Raw genomic sequence first — 24,793 nt, 5'->3', positions numbered from 1 at the left:
CTGGAATACAATTGGAGAATGCTGACAACAGTATTATAGGACTAATCTTGAAATCACCCTAAATATATTAATATTGAGTTGGCCTACAAGTTTGTTCGGGTTTTTCCATAAGATGTTATGAAAAACCCAAACGACATTTTTGGCCAACTCCAATATATATACATGTAGTTAATTAACAAGTTTTAGTATTGTAACTATTATTAGTAGCAAATTATTCAGAAGTAACTTCTAAAAACCAAAGTTATGTATTAATCAGTTGATAAAAATGTTGGGATCAGAGAATCCCTTGCAGGTATCTAATCCTATGTAATCCCGAAGAGCAATGGTTCAGTATTCACCAATTCAGTGTTCGCTATGACTATACAACTAGTAACGACAACAGACTGTAAATTCAATTTGTGTCTAGAAATACAGTCTTAAGAAAAATATAAAATAACAAAAGGTAACTAAAGATGTTGAGTAAGCAGAGTAAAAAGACTAGAAACAACCTAAGTGTAATTTATATTGTAGCAGCATAGAAAGTTTACGGGGCGGGGGACACAAAATTGTATGTCTACTGAACATACCTAAATAAATAACATGTATACCCAAGGAAAACATAAGAAGGGAACACAAGGTAAAGCTTAAGTACTTGCAGATGTATGCTTGTCTTTCAAACAGCTTTGATATTGTTTTTGACACTCTATAAATACTGAACTTCTCAAAACAAAACCAAGTTATTCATATTAGATGGTAAGTTAAGAAGATTCAAGAACAGATGTTCAAATATGCTCAGATATGGGAGAGGTAATACTATTAGAGGGAGAAAGACACAATAGTGAGTTCCAAAAGCATGAAGAGCCACTTTACAAGGGTTTGCGTGATACACTTCCTAGTTCCCAAGACCAGGTAGGAAAAATCTCCATCGTTAAAGTGAAGAGAGCAAAGGCACAAGATTGAGTGTCAACTCTTCAACCAGAAGACCTCATACTGCTGGATGATGAAAGTATCAATAAGGCCCAAATTATTTCCCTTCCATATGATCAAACTTATTTATTTATTTATTGATTGATTGATCAAATTTATTTTTAAACTAACAAGCTCTTCTTAGAGGTTTAATTTTTTCCTGAAGCATAGTGAAGTATAAACCTAGAGGTTGGAACTTCCCTGGTGGCGCCATGGTTAAGAATCTGCCTGCCAAAGCTGGGGACACAGGTTCGTCCCCTGGTCCGGAAGATCCCACATGCTGCGAAGCAACTAAGCCTGTGCACCACAACTGCTGATCCTGCGCTCTAGAGCCCATGAGCCACAACTACTGAAGCCCGCGAGCCACAGCTACTGAAGCCCGCATGCCTAGAGCCCGTGCTCCGCAACAAGAGAAGCCACCACAATAAGAAGCCCGCGCACTGCAACAAAGAGTAGCCCCTGCTCGCCGCAACTAGAGAAAGCCCCTGTGCAGCAATGAAGAGCCAACACAGCCTAAATAAATAAACAAGCAAACAAACAAATAAATAAATAAACTAGAGGAAAAGGAAGCCTCTTTCATTAAAAATGGAGCAGCGCTTCTTGTTAAAATGCAGATTCTGACTCAGCAGGTCTGGAGTGGGGCCTGAGATTCTGCGCTAACAAGCTTCCAAGAGGTGATGCTGATGATGCTGGTCCACATTTTGAGTAGCAAAGTCATAGAGCACGTGTAATAAACTGGCTCACTGCTGGTTTAGACATGTTTTGTTTGGCCAGTACAGTGTTTCGAAAAGCAGAGGATCTGGCAAACCAGGGCCTGCATCCCAACAGGGTAAGAATGAGCAGGGGCTGAGTAGCAGGGCATGTGCTCTCCAGTCTGCCAGACTCTCCTCTCCCTCCCCTCCCCATCTATTTGTCTTAAATCTGGTTTCATTCACTTACTTCGCCTGCCTAACTCCTTTAGCCCAGATGATTAACCTTATCAATTGCTGCTACCTAAATATGTCAAAATCTGTAACACTGTGCTAAAATATACATCAAGTTTGTTCCCAAATTAAGGGATTCACAGGAAGACCTAGCTGTAGTACTCAGAAGTGAAGGGCTGTTTGGATAGCTAGAGGATAGAGGAAAACAGCAAAGAATTACAAAAAGAAAAACAGGAAAATAACAAAGAAAAATCTCCACGTTACTAGAAGTTAATGACTCATTTCTTATCATGAAAATGAGAATCAGGGTGTCACTTAAATTGAGAAATTAGTCGTATCTTATAAAGCCTACTTCTTAAAACTTATAAAATGAATAAAACAAGAAATAAAACACAAATAAGACAACAGTTCTCATTACAGTTTAAACTTACATTAATTTCACTGTCTACCACCTTACATATAGCTATAGGGCTGCATAATTTACATGGTTCTTAAAAAGTACTTTCACTTACATTCTTGCATTCTCATGTAAGTCTCACAACAGCCCATTTCACAGATTTAAAAACTCAGAGAAGTTTCATGGTATGTCCAAGGTGACATAGCTAGTTAAGGGGCAGAGATAGGAACCAGAGGTCTTCTGACTCAAATCTACTACTCTCATCACCAAAAAGAAACAACTTGAAACACAGCATCCTTGAAAAGTTCCCACATTATCTGGTCTAAATGCATCCAACTTCCCTTATGTTTCAAGTGATCAACATATAGGATCATGTAGATCTACAGGATTTTTATCCATAAATGAAAGACTGGTCAAACCACTACATGAAACTCATTTCAATTCAGTCATACTGTCATACTTTCATATCTGCAATGGAATCAAGCATTTAATTAAGCTTCTTCTCCTAAGTGCTACAAAGTGCAGCCCTCTGTATACCTGGTAACACAGCTCAGCGAGTTGAGGAGATTCTCTCACTGCCACCGGGCCTGTTCTCCCTTCAGTTCCCTTCTCCAAGATGTTTAAGATGGCATGAAGGCAGGTCCGAGGGCAACCTAACACTCCTGCGTAAAACCAAAAGGAAATTCAGCTTCTCTTTTCAAATTTCTGCATTAAAAACCTTAAAATACCTTTATAAAATTTACATTCCATACACATATACCCTACCATAAACATCCTTTCAACTATTGATACAGAAAATTTATTAAATACTAACTTTTCAAGGCTTAGTTTGTCCACACTTGATATAAGTCCTAAAGATTGGCCCATCACATTACCTTTCATACATTATTTATTTCTTTCAGTGAATTATCCCATGAGCCTGGAATTCAATAAATGACCATTTAGCAACGTAAATATGAAAAGAAATAAATGCCTATGTGTCTTATGGCTATACCTGGGTCTTGTAGGTTTGTGGTACTGACAGGTTTCTTCAATTCAAAGCCCAGTAGGTAGAGAGCAAGATTTGGTGGATTGCGTTCCAGAGAGGTGATGAGAAGATTCAAGATGTGGATTCTTGTTTCATGACGGATTCCAGCTAATTTCTTTTCAAGTTCTGATCCTTAATGTGGAAATCACAAAACAATAAAAAGTTAACATAAATCAAATGGAAAAATATAAAACTTGTATCCCAAACCTCCATGTTTTCTTTAGTTTTAGTTTACTTGATTAGCCATTACATTAAGTTCAGATTTAAGAGGTTTCCCAAAAGCCTTATATACTTTTATGCTAGCAAATTCTCAAATTTCTCTTACATCACCACTAGACATTCAACAGTTTTCTTTACAGTAAGCATTTACATAAAATAAAAAATATACATGTTAATCTAAGACATACCCTCTTCTAGACGTACAAATTCTTCTGTATCTTCACTATCCAAACACTCCACAAATCCAGCCATCAGCTTCTGACTTACACTCTGAAGTCATATAAAGATTTTTAAGTGACTAAATATTAGAGAAACTATGATAAATATGATATATATTTAGAAACATTTTTCTATAAAGAAAAAAGGCAAATCTGCTCCAAGGAAAGTATTTAGGTTTTAGTTACATTTTTAATTAATATAAAACTGAGTTCCTTAACTGAGTGCCATTTAGCTTGCTATAGAAATAAAGAAACAAAAACTTTTAAAGTTTATTGGTTTTAAAACTTGCTTCACTAATTTTCTTTCCCAAAGAATCAAACTAGTTTTTTAAAAAAATAACATTAAATTGCTATTTCATAACTTCTTCATTATATACTCAATGCTAACAGATCTTAACTAAAGTATAAAATAAAATTCTCATCTTCTCTCTTTAGAAATGTACACGTACACCAGTTTTGTATTTCTGGGCTGAGAGACTAGATACTACTTTACCTCCTTTAAAAACTCTAGCAGGATGCTATGGGGACTTCCCTGGTGGTCCAGTGGTAAAGAATCCGTCTTCCAATGCAGGGGACACGGGTTTGTTCCCTGGTCGGGGAACTAAGATCCCACATGCCGCAGGGAAACTAAGACCACGTGCCTCAACTAGAGAGCCTGCATGCCACAGACTACACAGCCCACATGCTCTGGAGCCCGTGCAGCACAACTAGAGAGAGAAAACCTGCACGCCACAACTAGAGAGAAGCCCGCGTGCTGAAACGAAGAGCCCGCGCGACACAACTAAGACCCAAAGCAGCCAAAAAAATAAATAAATAGATACACTTTAAAAAAAAAAAAAAAACAAATAAAAAACAAGAACTCTAGCAGGATGCTAAAATTGGTAATAACGATTCAAATTCATACTCGAATGACAGCAAACTGAAAATCTTCATTCAACATCCCCTAATTAATTATGTGGTTTCATGAACTTCATCCAAAAACCAGATTAGACATCTATATTTTACTATAAATAATGGTTCTCAACTTGGGCAATACTGCCACTCCAGAAGGCACTTAGAAATATGTGGGGGCATTTTGAGTCAACACAACTAGAGATTACTACTGACAGACAGTGGCAGGGAACCAGGGATGCTAAGAGTCCTGCAATTTGAGGGACAGTTACACATAAAATGAAGATCTGTCCCACCCAGAATGCCAGAAGAGTCCCTGTTTCAAAACAGGGTAAGACAATAATATTCTTCAACTAGCAAGAGCAGTGATTACCAGCATAAAATACAAAAGGACAAATGTCTATAAAGAGAAAGAAAAATAGCAGATTCCCCAATTATAGCTATTCAGTGACTAGAAAGAGAACTATTATAAATTGGACTAAAAGAGGAAAACATCTAAAAACGTTCTTCAGTGTATCAAATGAAGTGACACAAATGTGGGTCACCAAAAAGCCATAGAAGTAGACAACTCACAACAGTGAAATCAGAACTGCAGAGGCTCACTCACCACAGAGGCAACTGAGGAAGGGTGAAACAAAGGATGCAAGAAACAAACAGAAGTTGCACTTACAAACCTAATAATCACTTTAATGTGCCTGGAGTAGCAACAGTCTCATTAGGCCATACAGTCACATACCATAATATAGAGTATAATCACATACTATAGTATATGTAGTATCACTGGGAATGGTATTATCGTCAAACACAAATCACAGCCCAGCACATGGGTAGGCTTTCATCCATCATATACAAATATACTTACTCTCAGAATTTTTCCACATACAAGAATAAGATGTACTCAGGAAACACCAAAAAATAACAACAAAATCAGTTACCTGGTCATGTGTGAAATCTCCAACCAATTTTATCTGAATATTGGAATTGCAAGAGATACAGCAGAGGATCTTGGCACTTTCAAAAGCCAATTCTGGATTAGTATTGCCATGATATAGGTATCTTTAAAACAAGAGAACATTTGAGGAACTATGTGATGAAATTTTTGCTTCTTACTATTCTCGATACAGAACATTTAGGATCAGGGCTTCCCCGACCCATACAACACTTTTGGGTAAATTAGACAAAGGTTTCCCCTTCTAACTAGATGTAACCTGTTACAGGTTGAATCATGTTTTCCCAAAATTCATATGTTGATAGCCAAACCCAGAATGACCTTATCTGGAAATAGAGTCTTTGAAGATATAATTAACCAAGCTAAGATGAGGTCATCAAGGAGAATCCTAATCCAGTGACTGATATCCTTATAAAAAAGGGAAATGTGGACACAAACACACACACAGGGAGAATGCTGTGTAAAGGTGAAGGCAGAAATTGGGAGATGCTTCCACAAGTCATGGAACACCAAGCACTGCCAGCAAACCACCAGAAGTTCAGATTATATAATGAAAAGTTTGCTCCCCAGTCCTATCCTCCAAACATCCAATTTCCCAAGAGGAGACAAACAATATTAAGATTATGTCATTTTGTACTTAGAAATTTTTAGGACATAGAGTAAGTTAGAAAGGGACTTCCCTGGTGACGCAGTGGTTAAGACTCCGTGCTCCCAATCCAGGGGCCCTGGGTTCAATCCCTGGTCAAGGAACTAGATCCCACATGCATGCTGCAACTAAGACTTCGCATGCCACAACTAAGGAGCCCACGAGCTGCAACTAAGACCCAGTGAACCAAATAAATAAAATAAATAATTTTTTTAAATGCACTTAAAAAAAAAAGAGTAAGTTAAAAAGAAGAGAAAGATTATAAGGTTCAGAGTAATTAAAATCAGAGAAGCAAAAGAAGATAATAATAAAAGGAGACAAAAAAAAATTTTAAGTGATGCATTAGGGATCTGACCAGATTTGGAAATCAAAGCTAGAATGCCATCTCACTCATTTCATCATTTCTCTACCTACAAATGGAACTTACCTGGCAATGTTCACCACATTATCAGCCTTCTTAGTTCTGGGATTGATTCCCTGCAATAGCTGTTCTAAAGGACAGACTATTAGAGCCAGCTGACTCTCTCTTAGAAGATCCATAAAGAGGTTTTCCTTTTGCAGAGTAAGATTGAGAAGTGCAAGGCAATGTTGCACTGCTTTCTCCAGGTGTTTCTTCCCTATAGAGCAAAATCAAAGTTAGAAAGTTCTACATGAATCTTAGAAACTCATCAATTCTTAGGAAAACAAGATAAAGGACAAGTTCCAGATTCAAAAAGACCTCAAGTTTTCAAATCTTCAGCAGTAACTTTACAAGACTCCTCACCCAGACAAGTCATGGTAACTTTTGTGACTCAGATTACTCTAATGCAATGGCTTCTCAGTAATTTTTCCTGTATCCTTTCCCTGATTATTTAGAGCAATGGTTCTCAGATGGGAGTGAGCTTGGCCCCAGAGGACATATAGCAATATCTGGAGACACTTTAGGTTGTCACAACAAGGGATGTGCTGCAGGCATCTAGTGGGTAGAGGACAAGAGGACAGCCTCTACATTAAAGAATTATTCTGCCAAAGGTGCCAATGGTGTTGAGGCCAGGAAACTGATTTAAAATAATACATAACCATTGTGGAAAATCTGGAAAATAAAGAAGCAGAAAATATAAACAAGAGTCACCTATAATCCCACCATTCAAATTTAAAATACATGTGCTCTGGGGGCTTCCCTGGTGGCCCAGTGGTTGAGAGTCTGCCTGCCGATGCAGGGGACACGGGTTCGTGCCCCGGTCCAGGAAGATCCCACATGCCACGGAGCGACTGGGCCCGTGAGCCACGGTCGCCGAGCCTGTGCGTACAGAGCCTGTGCTCCGCAACGGGAGAGGCCACAACAGTGAGAGGCCCACGTCCAGCAAAAAAAAAAAAAATTGCCAAATGCATAGTAAGCACTCAATAAATGATAATAACTACTAGTAATAGTAAATGAAATTTATTGAACACTATGTACCACACCCTATAGTAAGGGCTTTTACAAATACTGTGAAGAAAACAAAACAAAGATTAAAATTTAATTAAATTAATTAAATTTAAAAATTTAAAGTTAGACATGTTAAAGACGTTAAAGTGATAAGAGATAATTATGATTACCTACCAAAGATCCTGCAATAAGACAGTTATAATGAGAGTCTCTGTACTTTAGTCTGCTTTCACTTTTAATATACTTTCATTGTATGACTCACTAAAACAACACTGTAGATACAGAGAGAGAATCTTACAGTGGAAAGGAAGTTCAGAGGTCATCTACTTCAAACCTTCAGTTTACAAAAGACAAAACCAGCAAAACTGTTTTCAATATATGAAGACATTCAGGCACATACCAGGGAAAGGAGCATAGGTATCAAGCTGCTTAACGCCTTCCTCCAGTAAACTAAGAGCAAGCTCCAACATTGGTGACTCATTCAGAAGATGATACATCAGACTAAATCCTGGTGGCTTATAGGCTATGATTTCTTCTCCTAAATAGAACATAACATAGTGCAAAAGATGGTGAATTAGTATTTTTGTCACACCCTTGATTTCTATGAAATATGTGAGACTTGTAAATTAAATGGTATCGAAACAGATGAAGGCAAGTTTCAATTTAGAGACAGTGATACCAACTATATACAGTGGTAATTTCCAAAAGAGCTGATCTGCACATAGCAATTAGTTCACATGTTATATGTTAACTCACTAAAGAATCTGTAAGGCAATGTTCTTACTCCTCCATTCAGTGAAATTTTACTTTATTTTATCTTGCTCAGAACAATCAAAATGACTTAAACAATGCACCAAAAAACATAAAATTATAATTTAACTTATAACCAGAAACAATTTATAGCTTATGTATAATAATTTATAAATTATACATAGGTTTATAAATAGCTGACACCTTGTTTGAAAGTGACAGAATTAAATTACCTTGTAGTTCCACAAACTGGTCTACAAAATCTTCAAGTTGAGGTTCATAATCTCCGAGCAATTTATAAAACACCGCCAAAACAACCTCAGCGACTTCCCACTATAGAAAAATATAAATATTTCAATAACAGTAACAGTTCAAGGTGATAACCTTGCTAAGTTTTTCATTCCTCCCACTTTCCTCTGGAAATGAATGAAGTCCCCTTTCTACTTTATTTATGCTAAGCGATATAGAAATTTCAGTTCATTTTGCTTTGTTTTGCTAAAGGACAATGGATTGGTTAATTTTTCAAGGTAAAACATTTGTAAAAGCATTAGTCTAAAAGAAACATCTCTATAGCAGATATTTGGGCTTTGTTAATAAATCTAAAGCACTCAGTTATCTAGCCATAGTCGATTTATAATTAAACAACACCAGATTTGAACACCTCTCCAAAGTGTCAAATATTTCAGTTTCTCTTAAGAATCTCAGCTGGACAGGATCGGAGGAATCATCTCATTTAATCAACACTTATTTTGCAGGTGAAGCAAGTGAAGCTCAGAGCAGTGAATGATATCCCCAAGACCATAAAGCTTGGAAGCAAACGTGCTGGAGGTCCAGCCCTGCACTTCTAATTCCCAGACCAGTGTTCATGGCTCTAGCCAAAGTTAAGAATAAAAAAAAAAAAAAAAAAAAAAGTTAAGAATCACTGGTAGGCTTCCCCCAAATGACCTCATTATCACCTCTTTGTTTAAAATGTTTTCAAAAGCTATGTAACAACAAGGAAAAGGGAAAATATATATAACTGTACAGACAATAAAATTAAACTGTTTAAAAAATCCACTGCATAGAATTTTAATAAGGCTGAGTTTGGTAACTGTACATGGTGGTTTTTTAAATATTACTTTAGTCATTATTTCCACTGTACATTATTTTATCATGGCTAATTTTGAGAATTGGGATAATCATTTTTAAACTATTTTAAAAAAATTATTTACTTTTCTCTATTTTCCAAATTTTTCAAAATAATTTGTTTAAATAAAAAATGCTTATCACCACATAATAATGGATTTTAGGATTAATAAATATACACACTGCCTCTAACACTCTGTTTATAGTTATTTATCTCAATCCAAAGCATTGTTTTTGAGAAGCTAGTGTTCTAAAATACAAAGATGTAAGTTAAACCTTAAGAAGACTTCCTAGTGAAATAAATTCACAAAATTGAGGGAAAATTTCTTAGGGTAATATATGGGGAAATAAATGGTAGCTGGGAAGAGCAGCAGTGCTAGAAATATAGAAAAATGCATGGGCGAAAAATAATAAACACGTAAAGAAAGTTGCTGACTAAAGCTCTAAACCCTTAGGTCATAATGACCTTTGTAAGAAAAGGCAAATAAGATATTTAAAAGAAATGCCAAAAAGTATCAGAACATTTTGTTGAAGAGATTGCAATTATCAGCATCCATTATCCATCTGAAATGACTTCTATTAATGAGGCATGGCTGCTGTTATAGTTTACATCCAATAAGGAAACATATGTTAATAAGGTAATTCTAGTGCTTCAATAAAATGTATACCCCTCTCAGTGTTTATTTCTACCATATGAGAAGCAAAACTTCTAAAGCAACTGACAAAAACTAAACTTCAGTTATTTGGGACTAAATATTAGAAACAAACTATGTCCAACGATACGGCAATGAAAAATAAACTATGCTAGATACAAGTAATGATTATGCAGTCATTAAAAAGACTGTTTTCAAAGAATCTTTAATAGCATGAAAAAAATCCTCATAATACTATGTTTAGTGGCCAAAAAGGCATACAAGCTAATGCAGCTCATTATCTCAGTTTAAGTAGATATGCATAAGAAAAAGAATAATAGTTACCCTTCCCTTGGCAACAGGATTATGGGTGATATAATTTCTTCATATATTGTTCTATGTTTTCCTAATTTCCCAAATTAGCATGAACTATATTATTTTATAATCATTAATACAACAAATAAACCCAACAGGTTCAAAAACAGCAAACTATAAAAATAAAGCAGGAATGTCCCTACAAGATATATCCAAGGGTCGTCTGTGAACCAATAAACAGTATTATAGACTAAAGTGAATTACATCAGAACCTGGAAGGGTTTCTTACATAGCTTAGTGGTTATGAGCTTGGATCTGGAATCAGAGTCCTAGGTTCAAATCCTGGTCCTGGACCTTAAGCAAGTTCCTTAACTTTGCTAAACCTCCATCTGTAAAATGGGAATATTAATAGTACCTGCCTTGCAGTCATATTAGAATTACATAAGCTGATATATACATTTAGCTCAGCTGTGAGTGTATTGCAACCAGAGCAAATATGTACATAACTGTCAGTGCTCCCTCAGCCACTATCCACGGCAAACATACCTAATGAATCACAATATGCCTTCCCACTAAACCAGACTCCACAACCCAGAAGTGCTACTAACCATTAGAAATTAGCGTGCAAGTTTAAACTTATTTTAATCCCTAACCAAAATCATCCCAATAAAGGATAGTGTGTTTCCAACTGCCAAAGGTGTAACACTTTTGGTTCAATTTTGGTCAAAATTTGTTCAATTAAGGATCTAAATGACTATGACTTCATATCAATTAAATTACTGATCACTAAAAAGTCACTGCTTTGGTTTTAATGCCTTAATTTATTTTTTAATGCATATAAACCAATCAGACCATGGATATGTCAGTATAAGACTGTGAATTTTACTAACTTTCAAAAGCTAAAATGAGCTTATAGCATCTTGTGCCTCTAATAAAAGAAAAAGCAGCAATAAATGAGTAAGGAGACAAAAGTGTTTCTCTGAACATAACCTTTTCAGCTGCTCTCCGGTAAGCTCTTGTACGGAATCGGAGAAACACAGAATCTCTAAGGAACTGCAAATAAGGGTCAAAGCCGGGAGGCCGGAGTCCAGCGCCCAAATTAGAAGGAAAGGAGCTCTCCACCAGGGTACTGATTAGCTGGCAAAAGGCACGAGTTAATGGGTATTCTTCACATCGGGATTCTATCTCATTTAGTTCCACCTTCCAAAGAAAAATAAAGGAAATTCGGTAACATAAAACCATCAGCTATAAAGTGCAAAGCATTTTCAGACATTAACTCATTAATATCGGTTTAATATCACACCCGAAGACCCACACAGATATTATCATTTTTTATTCAGAGGTAAAGGCACAAAAGTTAAAAATGGAAATCTTAAATGTTTCTTTAAAAAAGAGGAAGGGAGCGGACAGAGAAGAAAAGAAACTAAAACAAGTAAATTCTCACTTTAGGGTTGACCCAAGTAGCCTAATTAAACTGAGTTCAAACCAAACTTTCAGTTTGGATGGCTGCCATCTAACATGCCTTTCCAACTCTGAAAGCAAAAGTATTTTGATTTCTTTCATAAAAAGTTTCATCTCCATTTCAACACAAAAAACCCTCAAACGAAAATACATTAAAGTTGAAAATTACAGAACCCTAATAGGGTAAGTATATTTTTTCTTAGTCTTTTTATCATGTGAATGTATGAATATAGCATTTAAACTAAAAGGAAAGCTTTACCTCAATACCAATAGCTTGCCTCTGGCTTGGAACTCTTACAGTTTGCAGTACCTTAAAATAATAAGAATTAGATGTTAGGAGCACTCATTTATCAATGAAAAGAAGCAGCTTTGCAGTAACAGTCATATACAACACCCACCACATTCTACATCTTACAATGTCAATCAGAAATGACAACTGAGAAGTCTCTGATGAACTTTCATTAGCAATTGCGTCCAGGCTCAGGGAGAACTTCCAATTACCTGGGCTTCAGAAAACTGGTAATTTCTAAGTGCACACAAGATGTGTTTTCAGCAACTTTCCTCTCAGATATTCCAGGAATGAACCTTAAAAGGATTTATGAGATAAAAGCTCACCCAAACACACTTCATCTTAGGTATAAAGAAGCACTTAGGACAATGATAAGTACTGACACGCTCATGAATGAAAAAATGAAGTATCAACACTAAACTAAAAGTGGCCAAGCCTCCAGCACACACCAACTCCCTTAATTTTTGTTTTTATAAAGTATCATTAACATCTTCAGGACATGTATGTCACAAAACAACTAGAATACTGCTTCAAAACAGTAGCTTTACCAATGTGTCAGAGTCATAGGCTCCCTTATGTGGTATTATTTCTAAGACAAACATATATTCCTCCTAACCATTTTACTAGAAAAATCTCTATAGGACACATTCTTATTTTCCTTTTTTTACTTTACCACATATAGAATAACTCTATCTTGACATAAAAATTCCAACAGGGCTTATAACTAAAGAAATAAGAGTTGATAGAGACACTTCACTCGTCTGCTTTAAGACAGGAAGGGCACAGAAGGAAGCAGCAAAAAAAACAGGCATCTCCCACATTTAATGAGTACAGATGACTTCTGAAGGCTTATATCAGCCTAGTATCAAAGACAGAGTTGAGGAATTTATTAATCTTACAAACACTGAAAAACAAAGAGAAGAACCAGTCTCCAGTAACCCAGTGAAGCTGTCAGCTGATCCAAGAGAAAAACCCAAGACTGTTAGTTTCTGATGCTATGCTTAGTACCAAAATCATAACTTTCTATCTGTGAAGTTCGTGGTATACTATACGTTTCAACTGGATGCACTTGCTTGTACAATATTATCAAATCTCACTTCCAAACTGTAATAATGTAAATAAGAGAGCTCATAATACTACCTGAGTGTATTCCAACGACTGCCAGAGAGAAGCAGCAATTTCAGGAGATTTTCCAAACGCTGCAAGTGCCTTCAGTAGTTCGGCCTTTAGTACAGGAGGGATGCTGCATTGCAGGAGTCCCAGAATCACCACCACGGGGGTCCACTGAGGATGTTCACAGAGTGCCAAACGAGCATTTTCACTCTGAGTATTGAATACAAAAAGAACAAGGGAGACTTTCCATTTTCAAAAGCTAAGAAAAATGACCAGTAATCATCTAAATTGCTAACACTTACACTGAGTATTCATAGGCTTAATACATACTAAAACAAAGATAAGCCTACGGCAAATGCTTGAACTCTACCAGTAGATCAAATCAGATCACTAGCTCAGTCAGTGTAAAAAATGGAGAAAAGATAGCCTTTGTAGAATTACTTTGACAGCTCTAAGAATGGAAAATAATACATACAAACAGAGAAAGTCTTCCAGGGTCACATAAATCTTACATAGGCATTTTACATCTTTTCTGGAACAACGTTAGATATGAATGAATAAAATACCTTGTCCTTTTCTGAGAAAAAAATGGAAATACACACACATGCACACACGCATGTGCACACACACCCTCCCACACACACGGTATCAAGTATCACTCCATTTTAATTCAACAAAAAATAATTACAAACTTTATGTTTCGACCTTTAATACTATTTAGCATTACTGGAAAAACCAGTAAGTTAGAAGACACTCTTCCTATCCTTCGGAGAGAATGTCAGACTAAGGAACTTAGCTTTGCTCTAGTGAAAAAAAAGAAACAACTAGAAGAGCAAATGGGACCTAATTAAACTTAAAAGTTTTTGCACAGTAAAGGAAACCCTCGACAAAATGAAGACTACCTACTGAATGGGAGAAAATATTTGTAAATGATATGACCAATAAGGGGTTAATATCCAAAATATATAAATAGCTCACACAATTCAACGTCACAAAAACAAACAACATGACTAAAAATGGGCAGAAGTCCTGAAAAGACACTTCTCCAAAAATGACATGCAGATGGCCAACAGGCACATGAAAAGACGCTCAACGTCACTAATCATCAGGGAAATGCAAATCAAAACCTCAGTGAGGGGCCTCCCTGGTGGCGCAGTGGTTGAGAGTCCGCCTGCCGATGCAGGGGATACGGGTTCGTGCCCCGGTCTGGGAGGATCCCATATGCCGCGGAGCGGCTGGGCCCGTGAGCCATGGCCGCTGGGCCTGCGCATCCGGAGCCTGTGCTCCGCAACGGGAGAGGCCACAACAGTGAGAGGCCCGCTTACGGAAAAAAAAAAAAAAAAAAAAAAAACCTCAGTGAGATACCACCTCACACCTGTCAGAATGACTATCATCAAAAAGAACATGAAGGCGAGAATATGGAGAAAAGGAAACTCTCCTACACTGTTGGTGGGAATGTAAATTGTGCAGCCACCGTGGAAAACAGTACGGAGGGTTCTCAAAAAACTAAAAACAGAACTACCATATGACCCCGCAATTCTACTCCTGGGTATATACCCCAAAACAAAAACACTAATTTGAAAAGATACAAGCACCCCAATGTTCATAGCAGCATTACTTACAATCACCAAGATACGGAAACAACCTAACTGTCCATCAAAAGATAAATGGATTAAGAAGATATGAGATATATATATATGACAAAAAATATTCAGTAAATAAATTTTCTTTTTAATTAAAAATACTCTTTACGTGTATATATACATATATATATATATATATATATATATGTATATACACAAGAACCTATATATCCACACCTATGCTAGGAAACCTTCTAGAAGGATGTGTATCCAACAGCTCATTCTTATTTGCCCTTCTGATTATTTTCTTTGAGGCTTAGGCTATTATTTTCATACACATTTATGGCAGTAAGCAGGGGCTACCAGAACTATACCCTCTAAAGGTGAAGAAACAAAGAACTTAAGAACAGAATAGCATAAAATACTAACCACAAAAAAAAAAGAACAGAACGCCAAATATATATGCTAAATTTATCACTCATAAACTTTAAGCGTTATAAGGAAACTTGGGGGCTCCTTACAATGCCACTGTGTTAGAACACAAAGTTACATTCTCACATGCGGTGGGTGGGTTACCTACCCAAGTAATGATGGTAGATGTGAGCTGTAAAAAAGCAATCAACCCATCCTGCTCCTTCTGGGTGATGCCACGTGAAGGAAGGTGACGGTACTGGACACTATCTGCACTCGGAAGATCCTTCCGGAGGTGTTCATGGTAAAGCATCAAGGAGTGAAAGAAATGTTCCCAGGAAACAGGACTGCCGCCTGCCCCCTGAATATTTTCAACTGTAAAGAAACACAGCACAGAATTTCCTTTCAAAATTGTCTAAGCATTTGCTTGGAAATGGAGGAAGAAAATAAATTTAAAACAATAAACTTTGTTTGCCTTTGTCCTAGATAAGCTGTGTTGAAAATGGGTTAGAAACCCTCTGTAAACTAAACTCTGGATCAATTTATCCCTGGGACTAAAACTGGGTGGTGCCCATGTAATGCAAAGGTAAATTACTTTGGATGTCAGTTACCTACTTCGAATCCAGGACAGTACTCTGTATTGTCATGTAACTATACAGGGCTGCTTTTCCCATGAGTAGTTCCCAAATGTTGAGCTTAAATTAAATTCCCAAAGAGAGAGAGAACTACCATCTAGATTTGCAAATTACAGTACTCTATTACATACCAAGCACTGAGAGCAAAAGCCTAGCAGATAAGACAAGGAAGGCTTGACAGAATAGTCAAAACACAGGTCTCGGAGCCAGGCAGATCTCAGTTCCAATCATGGCTTCCCTGTGACTCGTGACCTTCGGTAAATTACTTAACTTTGCTAAACCTCAGTTTCCTCACATGTAAAAATGAAAGTAATAATATCTACCTGACAGAGGTGTTTAATAAATATTTCTTCCTCTTCCCTTTTGCACTATTTTTGGTGTAACCAGACTCAAGTCTGAAAATTAAGTGAGGAAATTGGGAGAGGGTTGAGAGAAAAACTGTAAGAACAGAAATTTAGAAAATAAGGACTTATGAAGATAAAGAAATCAAACTTATGTAGCAAAGGTGTATATTTTGCTTTGAGCACCAGATGTGTTCTTAAAAATGTATATTAATTCTCATTTCTTAAACTGAACTGTATTTTATAAAGCAAATGGTAACTCTCCAGTCTGTGAGACCATAATCAAAGCATCGCCATACATAAAGCCAGCAGTGGGCTTCTCTCTGTTATAAAAATAACGTATATGCCCAGTAGAACCTAGCACATATAACCAATATGCTTTAATAGGTAGAAGGATACTGAATGTCAAAACAAACTTAGACAACAACTAGATTTTTCTTACCGTGACTGCTACCATTGACTTTGAGTAGACTAAAACAGTAGTGGGCACACTGGGGCCCATTGGCCAATCCCTGGAGCATTTTCAAATAAGGAATATAAATAGTTGGAGGCAACAGGTCACCCATTTGCCTAACAAACTTTGACAAGACAACCTGAAATAGGGAAAAACCAACAGTTTACATAAAGCATATCTTAACTTTAAGCTAACATGGACTAGCTAATAAAGACTACATATGAACTAAAATGAATTAAGTACTCTCATTTAACTCCCCACCCAAGACAAAATAATCTGGTATTCTATTTATGAAAAATTGCATTTTCAAGTTTGTCATTAGCAATTTAATGCAATTATAGAATATCTTTGTGAACATAAAGTACATTTTTAAAAACATCTTAATGTCACAAAACATAAGACTACTCACATTCTAAATATGTAAAACAACTGAAGAAATTTACTCATTTAAAATTAACTAGCAAATTCAAAGGTACACTTAGAACCCAGAGTTCCTAAATCCTAGTCAAATTTAGTATGAAGATCTAGGAACCTGAAAGAACTTTTTATAGTAACCTAAACACATTCTGTTTTGCGTTCTGGCCAATACATGTTCCTACGCTCCTGTTCTCTAAGTCTACTTCTTAGATTTCTCTTTTCTCTTGCTTATGCCTTAAATCTATTATCAACAACTAAACATATTATTCAGACTAATTAGTTGGAACTCAGAACCAAAAATGTTACAGATCCCTGGAAATTGTTAAATCTGTGAGGTATAACAATTTTATGATTATACAGAAAAATATCCCTATTTTTAAGAGATACTAACTTAACCAATGAGAGGTGAAAGGTCATGCTGCCTATAGTTTACTTTAAAATAATCCAGCAAAATAAAAGCAGGAGAAATAACAAGAGTGGAAGTGAACATGGCAAGATGTTAACAGCTATTAAATTAAGATGTTGGGGAATTCCCTGGTGGTCCAGTGGTTAAGACTCCATGCTCTCACTGCTGAGGGCCTGGGTTCAATCCCTGGATGGGGAACTAAGGAACCACAAGTCACAAGGCAAGAAAAAAAAAAAAGAAATTCTTCTGGGGAAATTCCTTGGCAGTCCAGTGGTTAGGACTCCACCCTTCTACTGCAGGGGGCACCGGTTTGATCCCTGGTTGGGGAACTAATATACCACATACCGCAACACAGTCAATAAATAAATGATTAAATGGAAAGGGGAATTTGCTGTAAAAATAATAAAAATAAATTAAGATGTTGGGTGTTTATTATAATTATTCTCTCTTTCATATGTTTGCAAATTTTCATAATGGAAATTTCTTTTAATATTTATAAAGTTTTAATAAACCCTTCTCCAAAACTTTTTAAATGGAAAAAAGTGAAACAATAAATGTAAGAGGGGCTTCCCTGGTGGCGCAGTGGTTGAGAATCTGCCTGCCAGTGCAGGGGACACGGGTTCGAGCCCTGGTCTGGGAGGGTCCCACATGCCGCGGAGCAGCTGGGCCCGTGCGCCACAGCTACTGAGCCTGCGCGTCTGGAGCCTGTGCTCCGCAACTAGAGAAAGCCCTCGCATAGAAACCAAGACCCAACACAGCAAAAATACATAAATAAATTTATAAAAAAAAATAAATGTAAGAAATACAGTTAAAAACGGGGAGGTCCTGATCTTAGACTCTAGCTAACATAAATGAAAATTGTATTATATGCATGAAAACATCTAGAACAGAAAATCCCAAAGAGATGAAGACAGATATGGCAATCCATCTGATTTGCTGCTGCACAGCATCCTTTAGTTACTACAGGATAGAAAATGGACTTTTTCCTACATTATCTACTGACTCATAGGCATTGTCATTAATTATAACTTCTAAGCCTTTTCCCTGTAGTATTTTTACCTCTCCTATCTTCCTCAACTTGCTAAGAATGATGTATATTCTTTGTCATGCTTCTAGAGGACAGAGTATGTTAATAAATACTAATTAAATCCAAGTAAGCGACTCATAAAGAAACTAGACACTTTTCTGAGTCTAATGCTTTGATGCACAGCTAGAATCTAATAAAAGGCTGACTACATAAACTCCAAAATGATCAGATCAATTTAAGAGTTTCAATTTCCTTAAATAAAAGGAAAAAGTATAAATGTCTAAAGGTTACAATAATGTTCATTTGCACAAACAGCAATAACAGCAGGAAATACCATTTTTCATGTTTTTAAGATTTCCAGTTACCATCCCAGAGTACAAAAGTAGAAAAACTAGGAGCTCACCTGGCGCTGAGGGGGTCGCTGATGAGCCACCCCAAGGTAAGAACCCAGGATAGTGGAAGTCTGAAGAGGTTCTGAGGGACACCAGTATTCTAGTGCAAGCTCCAAATTAAAAGGATTCTTTTTATATAGCTCACCAATCTGCAAACAGTAAACAAAGACTGTGGGAAAATGCCTGTAACTCAAAAATTACTTTTAAATAAAAATTTACATTTTTATTGAATTCACTTGTATATTTAAGATATGAGATCTGAAATTTTCCAAAGGTAGGGAAAAAATAACGGAGAGAGGGAGATGACAGTCCATCCAATATAACAACTTACCAAGAGCATTAACTGTTCCAGATCCCTTCTAAGTGAAATGGGGGGTTCGTTGCCCATCTGCATACTCATGTGAATCATTCGAGCATCTTCATCTGCCCGATTCCTCAACTGCTTCACCTATTAAATTTATTATATAGTTTATATGTAAATTTATTATATGGGTTAATAATAATGAAATCAGAAAATCAGGCAACTGTCTAAAAGTGATTACATAAAAGAAAAATATTGTTTAAATATCTATTCCACTTTAAAAATGTGAAGAAATATGCTAGGAATTTTACTGCAATATTATTAACCATAATTTGTAATATCTTAAGACTTCAATGCATTTTCCACTACAGATAAGTTAATTTTAACTAAAGTGTTTCTCAATTACTGACATTTGGGGTAGGATACTTCTTCACTAGGTTGGATGATTCTAAACATTACAGGACATTTAGCATCCCTGGTACTACCTACTAACTACTAATACCACCACTATAGTCATGTAATGAGCAAAACTAGCTCCCCAAACATTTCTTAATTAAACAATGTACTTGTAAATAACTCAGCAATCAAAGAAGTCTCAAGGAAAACTACAAAATACATTAAATAGAATAAAAATGAAAACACAACATATCAAACTTTGTGTGACCCAATTAAAACAGAAATCACAGATAAATTTATAACATTAAATGCCCATAGTAGAAAAAAAGAAAGGGTTCAAATCAATAATCTAAGCTTCTGTGGTAAAAAACTGAAATGATTAGGGCAAATTAAAACCCAAGCAGAGAGGAAAAAAATAATAAAAGCAGAAATCAATAACAGTGAAAGAAAATATAAGAAAATCAACAAAGCCAAAGGCTGGCTCATTGGAGAGATCAATGAGATTGATGAATCTCTAGCCGGGTTAAGAAAAAAGGGAGAAAACACAAATTAACCAATATTAGGGATGAAAGAAGAAACATCACTACAGATCATACAGACATAAAAAGTATGATATTAGGAATATTAGGAATAACTTTATGCCAATTGATTTGATAACTGGAATAAACAAATTCATTGACAGACACAAACCTTCAAAGCTCATTTAAGAAGACATAGATAACCTAAATAGTACTATATCTATTAACAAAATTCTAGTGTCCCAAAATTGTGTGAATAAGTTCATTGTTTACCCTATCCAAGCCATATATGACTTTGTTTATTCAACCTCCTCTCAGCCTTTATCTTTCCAGATGACCACTATCTTTCCATAGTAAAAGTCCCTTCTGGACCAATAACTAGGAAAAAGTTAAAGCCTTAACCCTTTCTAAGGCTTCATTTCCACAAATGTAAAATGAAAGGATTTCTTCCTATTCCAAAATTCTATGATGTTCATCTATCACATCCTTCAAGGCTGATGAGGTCTCAAGTTACCTGTTAAACACTCCTTGACTGTTCCAGTCCTGAGTGAGCTATCCTTAGCCTAAGAAATCCACTGTAATTTACTGTCTATACCCGTCATTTACTTACTGTTACTACCTGTATTTTTCTGTGTATATCTCATTTCTCCAACTAGACACCAGGGGTCCCCAACCCCCAGGCCGTGGACCAGTAGTGGTCTGTGGCCTGTTAGGAACCAGGCCACACAGCAGGAGGTGAGCAGCAGGCAATCAGAGAAGCTTCATCTGCCGCTCCCCATCGCTCCCCATCGCTCCCCATCGCTCGCATTACCGCCTGAACCATCCCCCCCAACCCCCTCCCCCGGCTTCCGTGGAAAAATTATCTTCCACGAAACCAGTCCCTGGTGCCAAAAAGGTTGGGGACCGCTGAATTAGACTATATATTCTTTGCTGGCAGGGAATCAATCTCCTACTTATTTGTTTTCTTCACAATTCCTAGCAAGGTTACCTGGAATACAGGAGAAACTCAATGAACACTTGATTCATTATATCATGAGTAAGCACTTCATTCCTTGTTTGCTACCATTCTGGGTAGTTTTTCCATTTGCCTTATGTTTTGCAGTAGGTATGATATCAGAACTGCACATTAGTATTATAAGTGTAGACCCTTCGGGTGCTTTTTTTATGCACACACATACAAAAGGCAGTTTTATAGGACTTTACCCCCTCTTTTACTTCCTGCCACGACTCTGATGGCTTCCTTGACACAAAATGGCACACAGAACATATGCTATGTAGGAACTGTCTGAAATGGCTCTAAGAATTCCTTTTTGGATAAAAGTTATAGCTCGAGCACTTTATTCAAATGTAACCTCACTAAAGGTAGGCAGGGCCCCTGGGCCCTGTTACTAAGGAAAAAGAAAGAAAGAAAAAAAGCAACCTTTGCATTAGTGTCTTAAACCCATTACTTTACCCGTATCTATGTGGAGGTCTATTTATACACTATAATTAAGAGTTTAAACAATTATCTATGAAACTATAAAACTGGAGATTCTCCACCATATCTCTTCCAAATCATGTATAAAAGGCATTAAATAAGACAACCTTAGCACTGATTCTCCAGGGTAGCATGAAGTTAATAATTTTCTCCCCACAGAAGCATTTTCATTTGCCTATTATTTTCTCATTACAAACAATTCTCAACGTCAAATATTTCTTCCTTTTAGCTTGTTCTCAGTTAATGGGTCTTACATTATTTCATTTTCATGAATCACAAACTAATTCACAAGCTGTAACATAACAACTACTGCCAAATATTAGTCTACAGTAACAGATTTTATTAGTTTCCAAAACATAAAGTTGGTTAGTCAATTTTAAATTATTTTATAAAATTCTTCTATTACTTTTTACTCATCCTACATTATTACACTTACCTTCATTGGCATAAGTGCCAGGAAATCTGTAATGAGATTATGGATTCTACGAATATAAAATTCCTCCTGATAGAAGTTTTCTGACACCACTACGGATTCAGTGAGGAACAGGAAAACACTGTCTGCAATTGCGAGCTCTGCCATTGCTTCATCTGCTTCTGTGAATTCAGCCAGAGCTAGGAACACATTTAGAAAAACAGCACATGGAGGAAAAATTACTAAACTAGATTATAATATCTCAAAATATTCTGCTGATGGTTCAAAATTAAGATCTCTTCTCAACCTTCTAACATGTTCTGTACACAAAATAAGACAGTGTGTAACTGTAATTGACTCACAAACCCCAAAGAACTACAGAAAAAGTACATTAGAAAATCATCTACTCTTCACAATAACATCGAGAGTGATAAAAAAATTACTTAAGGGACTTTCCTGGTGGCACAGTGGTTAAGAATCCGCCTGCCAATGGAGGGGACAAAGGTTTGAGCCCTGGACGGGGAAGATCCCACATGCCGCAGAGGGACTAAGCCCACGTACCACAACTACTGAGCCTGTGCTCTAGAAACCGCACGCCACAACTACTGAGGCTGCGTGCCACAGCTACTGAAGCCTGCGTGCCTAGAGCCCATGCTCCACAACAAAAGAAGCCACTGCGATGAAAAGCCCCTGCACCACAATGAAGACCAGCCCCCGCTCGCCGCAATTAGAGAAAGCCCACGCACAGCAACGAAGGCCCAATGCAGCCAAAAATGAATAAATAAATAAAATTTTTTAATTACTAGGTAATTTTGTGATAATCTGTCTTTGAAAAAAAAATGTTAAATAGCTTATTCTGCTTCACCGTCATAGAGACCAAATACATTCTGTTACTTAAAGTACACTTTCAATGCCTTGAAAAGGGTCAGGAATAGATATAAACCAGGATAGTCTCAACCAGAGGAAAAGAGATTGGTTGGTTTTTCCCCTTTTTTGTTTATGTGTTGTTTTGCATTTTGAAATAAAGCCTGTATATCTACCCGTATCATACAAACTCCTTGAGAACAAAATAGTTTCTTAATTCTTTAATACTACTAACAGTAGTGATTACTAAAATTATTATTAATATTAATTAAATATTAATAACAATAACTAGTTCCAAGCCTTCACTTGAATTCAGAAATACTGGAATTAAGAACTATTTCTTGAAGACTACTTACTTAGGTAATAAAGCACACTAATATCTTAATGTAAATTGAGTTTTATCGTCTCAATTTAGTAAAATTCAACACACACTTTTTATAAAATAATGTAATAAACATATTTTATAAAATGTCCAGAAGTCTACAAAAACAGTAGGAACTAATTTTTCAAAATTCACATCTTTGTTAAAACTCATCTGGATTATTTCAAGAAATGACCATTTCTGCAATATAAGCTATTCATCTTTTCTAGTAATTTTTAAAATATAAATTAACAGATTAAAATGTATACTTTAAAATGTTCATTATAGCGAATTCTCTGGTGGTTCAGTAGTTAGGACTCTGCGCTTTCACTGCCAAGGGCCTGTCAAATCCCTGGTCAGGGAACTAAGATACCGCAAGCCATGCAGCACAGCCAAAAAAAAAAAAAAAAAAAAAAAAGAAAAACATTATAATACCCTTAATTTTAAAGATTATAAAAGGGTATGAGCATGTAAAACTAAAGAAATTAAGTAGCCAAAGATCTAGGACTTGAAACTAGGCCTGGAATCCTATTCTTATGTAGTGAAGTATATAGTATTTTCTACTGTGCCTCTCAAGATTAGGCCAATGGTACAGTAATTTACAGTATATGAATTTGATTAACTATCACACAGCTACTTAAAAGTATACAGTAATTTTATGCCAGAGAAGTACTGAAATAAGACTTGTAAATGAATAAGAGGTATAGTTGAGAAACAGAATTTGTACATGACTGTAAATGTCTAATTTGCCATCTACCAGCTTTAATATAAAAAATACCTGGTGGCTCAGTGGTTAAGAATCCACCTGCCAATGCAGGGGACACGGGTTCGAGCCCTGGTCCAGGAAGATCCCACATGCCATGGAGCAACTAAGCCTGTGCACCACAATTACTGAGCCCACATGCCACAATTACTGAAGCCCATGCGCCTAGAGCCCATGCTCCACAAGAGAAGTCACTGCAATGAGAGCCTGCACACCACAGCAAAGAGTAGCCCCCACTCCCCAAAACTAGAGAAAGCCCATGTGCAGCAACAAAAACCCAATGCACGCAAAAATAAATAAAGAAATAAATTTATTTATTAAAAAAAAATACTTGGGCAAAGAAAAACTTGTAACACAAAAGAAGCTTTCCACAAGCAGTCTTGAGGGAAAAAAACGGAGCTGGAGGAATCAGACTCCCTGACTTCAGACTATACTACAAAGCTACAGTAGTCAAGACAATATGGTACTGGCACAAAAACAGAAATATAGATCAATGGAACAGGATAGAAAGCCCAGAGAGAAACCCATGCACCTATGTTCAACTAATCTATTACAAAGGAGGCAAAGATATACAATGGAGAAAAGACAGTCTCTTCAATAAGTGGTGCTGGGAAAACTGGACAGCTACATGTAAAAGAATGAAATTAGAATGCTCCCTAATACCATACACAAAAATAAACTCAAAATGGATTAGAGACCTAAATGTAAGACCAGACACTATAAAACT

General features: G+C 36.4%; 1 protein-coding gene across 1 annotated transcript in view; it reads right to left on the bottom strand.

The window, feature by feature from the left end:
- Nucleotides 1-24,793, bottom strand: part of NUP205 (nucleoporin 205) — an 81,619-nt gene that overhangs the window by 40,797 nt on the left and 16,029 nt on the right. Inside the window, exons 8-22 of the mRNA XM_060107911.1 lie at nucleotides 22,103-22,278; nucleotides 19,306-19,422; nucleotides 18,986-19,123; nucleotides 16,721-16,871; nucleotides 15,472-15,677; nucleotides 13,336-13,518; nucleotides 12,166-12,216; nucleotides 11,436-11,645; nucleotides 8,607-8,706; nucleotides 8,024-8,161; nucleotides 6,643-6,832; nucleotides 5,556-5,676; nucleotides 3,700-3,781; nucleotides 3,260-3,424; nucleotides 2,803-2,927 (exon numbers count right to left, since the gene is read on the bottom strand). Coding sequence (XP_059963894.1) covers nucleotides 2,803-2,927; nucleotides 3,260-3,424; nucleotides 3,700-3,781; nucleotides 5,556-5,676; nucleotides 6,643-6,832; nucleotides 8,024-8,161; nucleotides 8,607-8,706; nucleotides 11,436-11,645; nucleotides 12,166-12,216; nucleotides 13,336-13,518; nucleotides 15,472-15,677; nucleotides 16,721-16,871; nucleotides 18,986-19,123; nucleotides 19,306-19,422; nucleotides 22,103-22,278 — 2,153 coding nt within the window. The remainder of the gene's footprint in view (nucleotides 1-2,802; nucleotides 2,928-3,259; nucleotides 3,425-3,699; nucleotides 3,782-5,555; nucleotides 5,677-6,642; nucleotides 6,833-8,023; nucleotides 8,162-8,606; nucleotides 8,707-11,435; nucleotides 11,646-12,165; nucleotides 12,217-13,335; nucleotides 13,519-15,471; nucleotides 15,678-16,720; nucleotides 16,872-18,985; nucleotides 19,124-19,305; nucleotides 19,423-22,102; nucleotides 22,279-24,793) is intronic.

This window comes from Mesoplodon densirostris, chromosome 9 (assembly GCF_025265405.1).
Source record: "Mesoplodon densirostris isolate mMesDen1 chromosome 9, mMesDen1 primary haplotype, whole genome shotgun sequence".
Taxonomy (NCBI): Eukaryota; Metazoa; Chordata; class Mammalia; order Artiodactyla; family Ziphiidae; genus Mesoplodon; species Mesoplodon densirostris.
The sequence above is the reverse complement of the archived record's forward strand: the minus strand, read 5'-3'. Positions and strand labels throughout refer to the sequence as shown.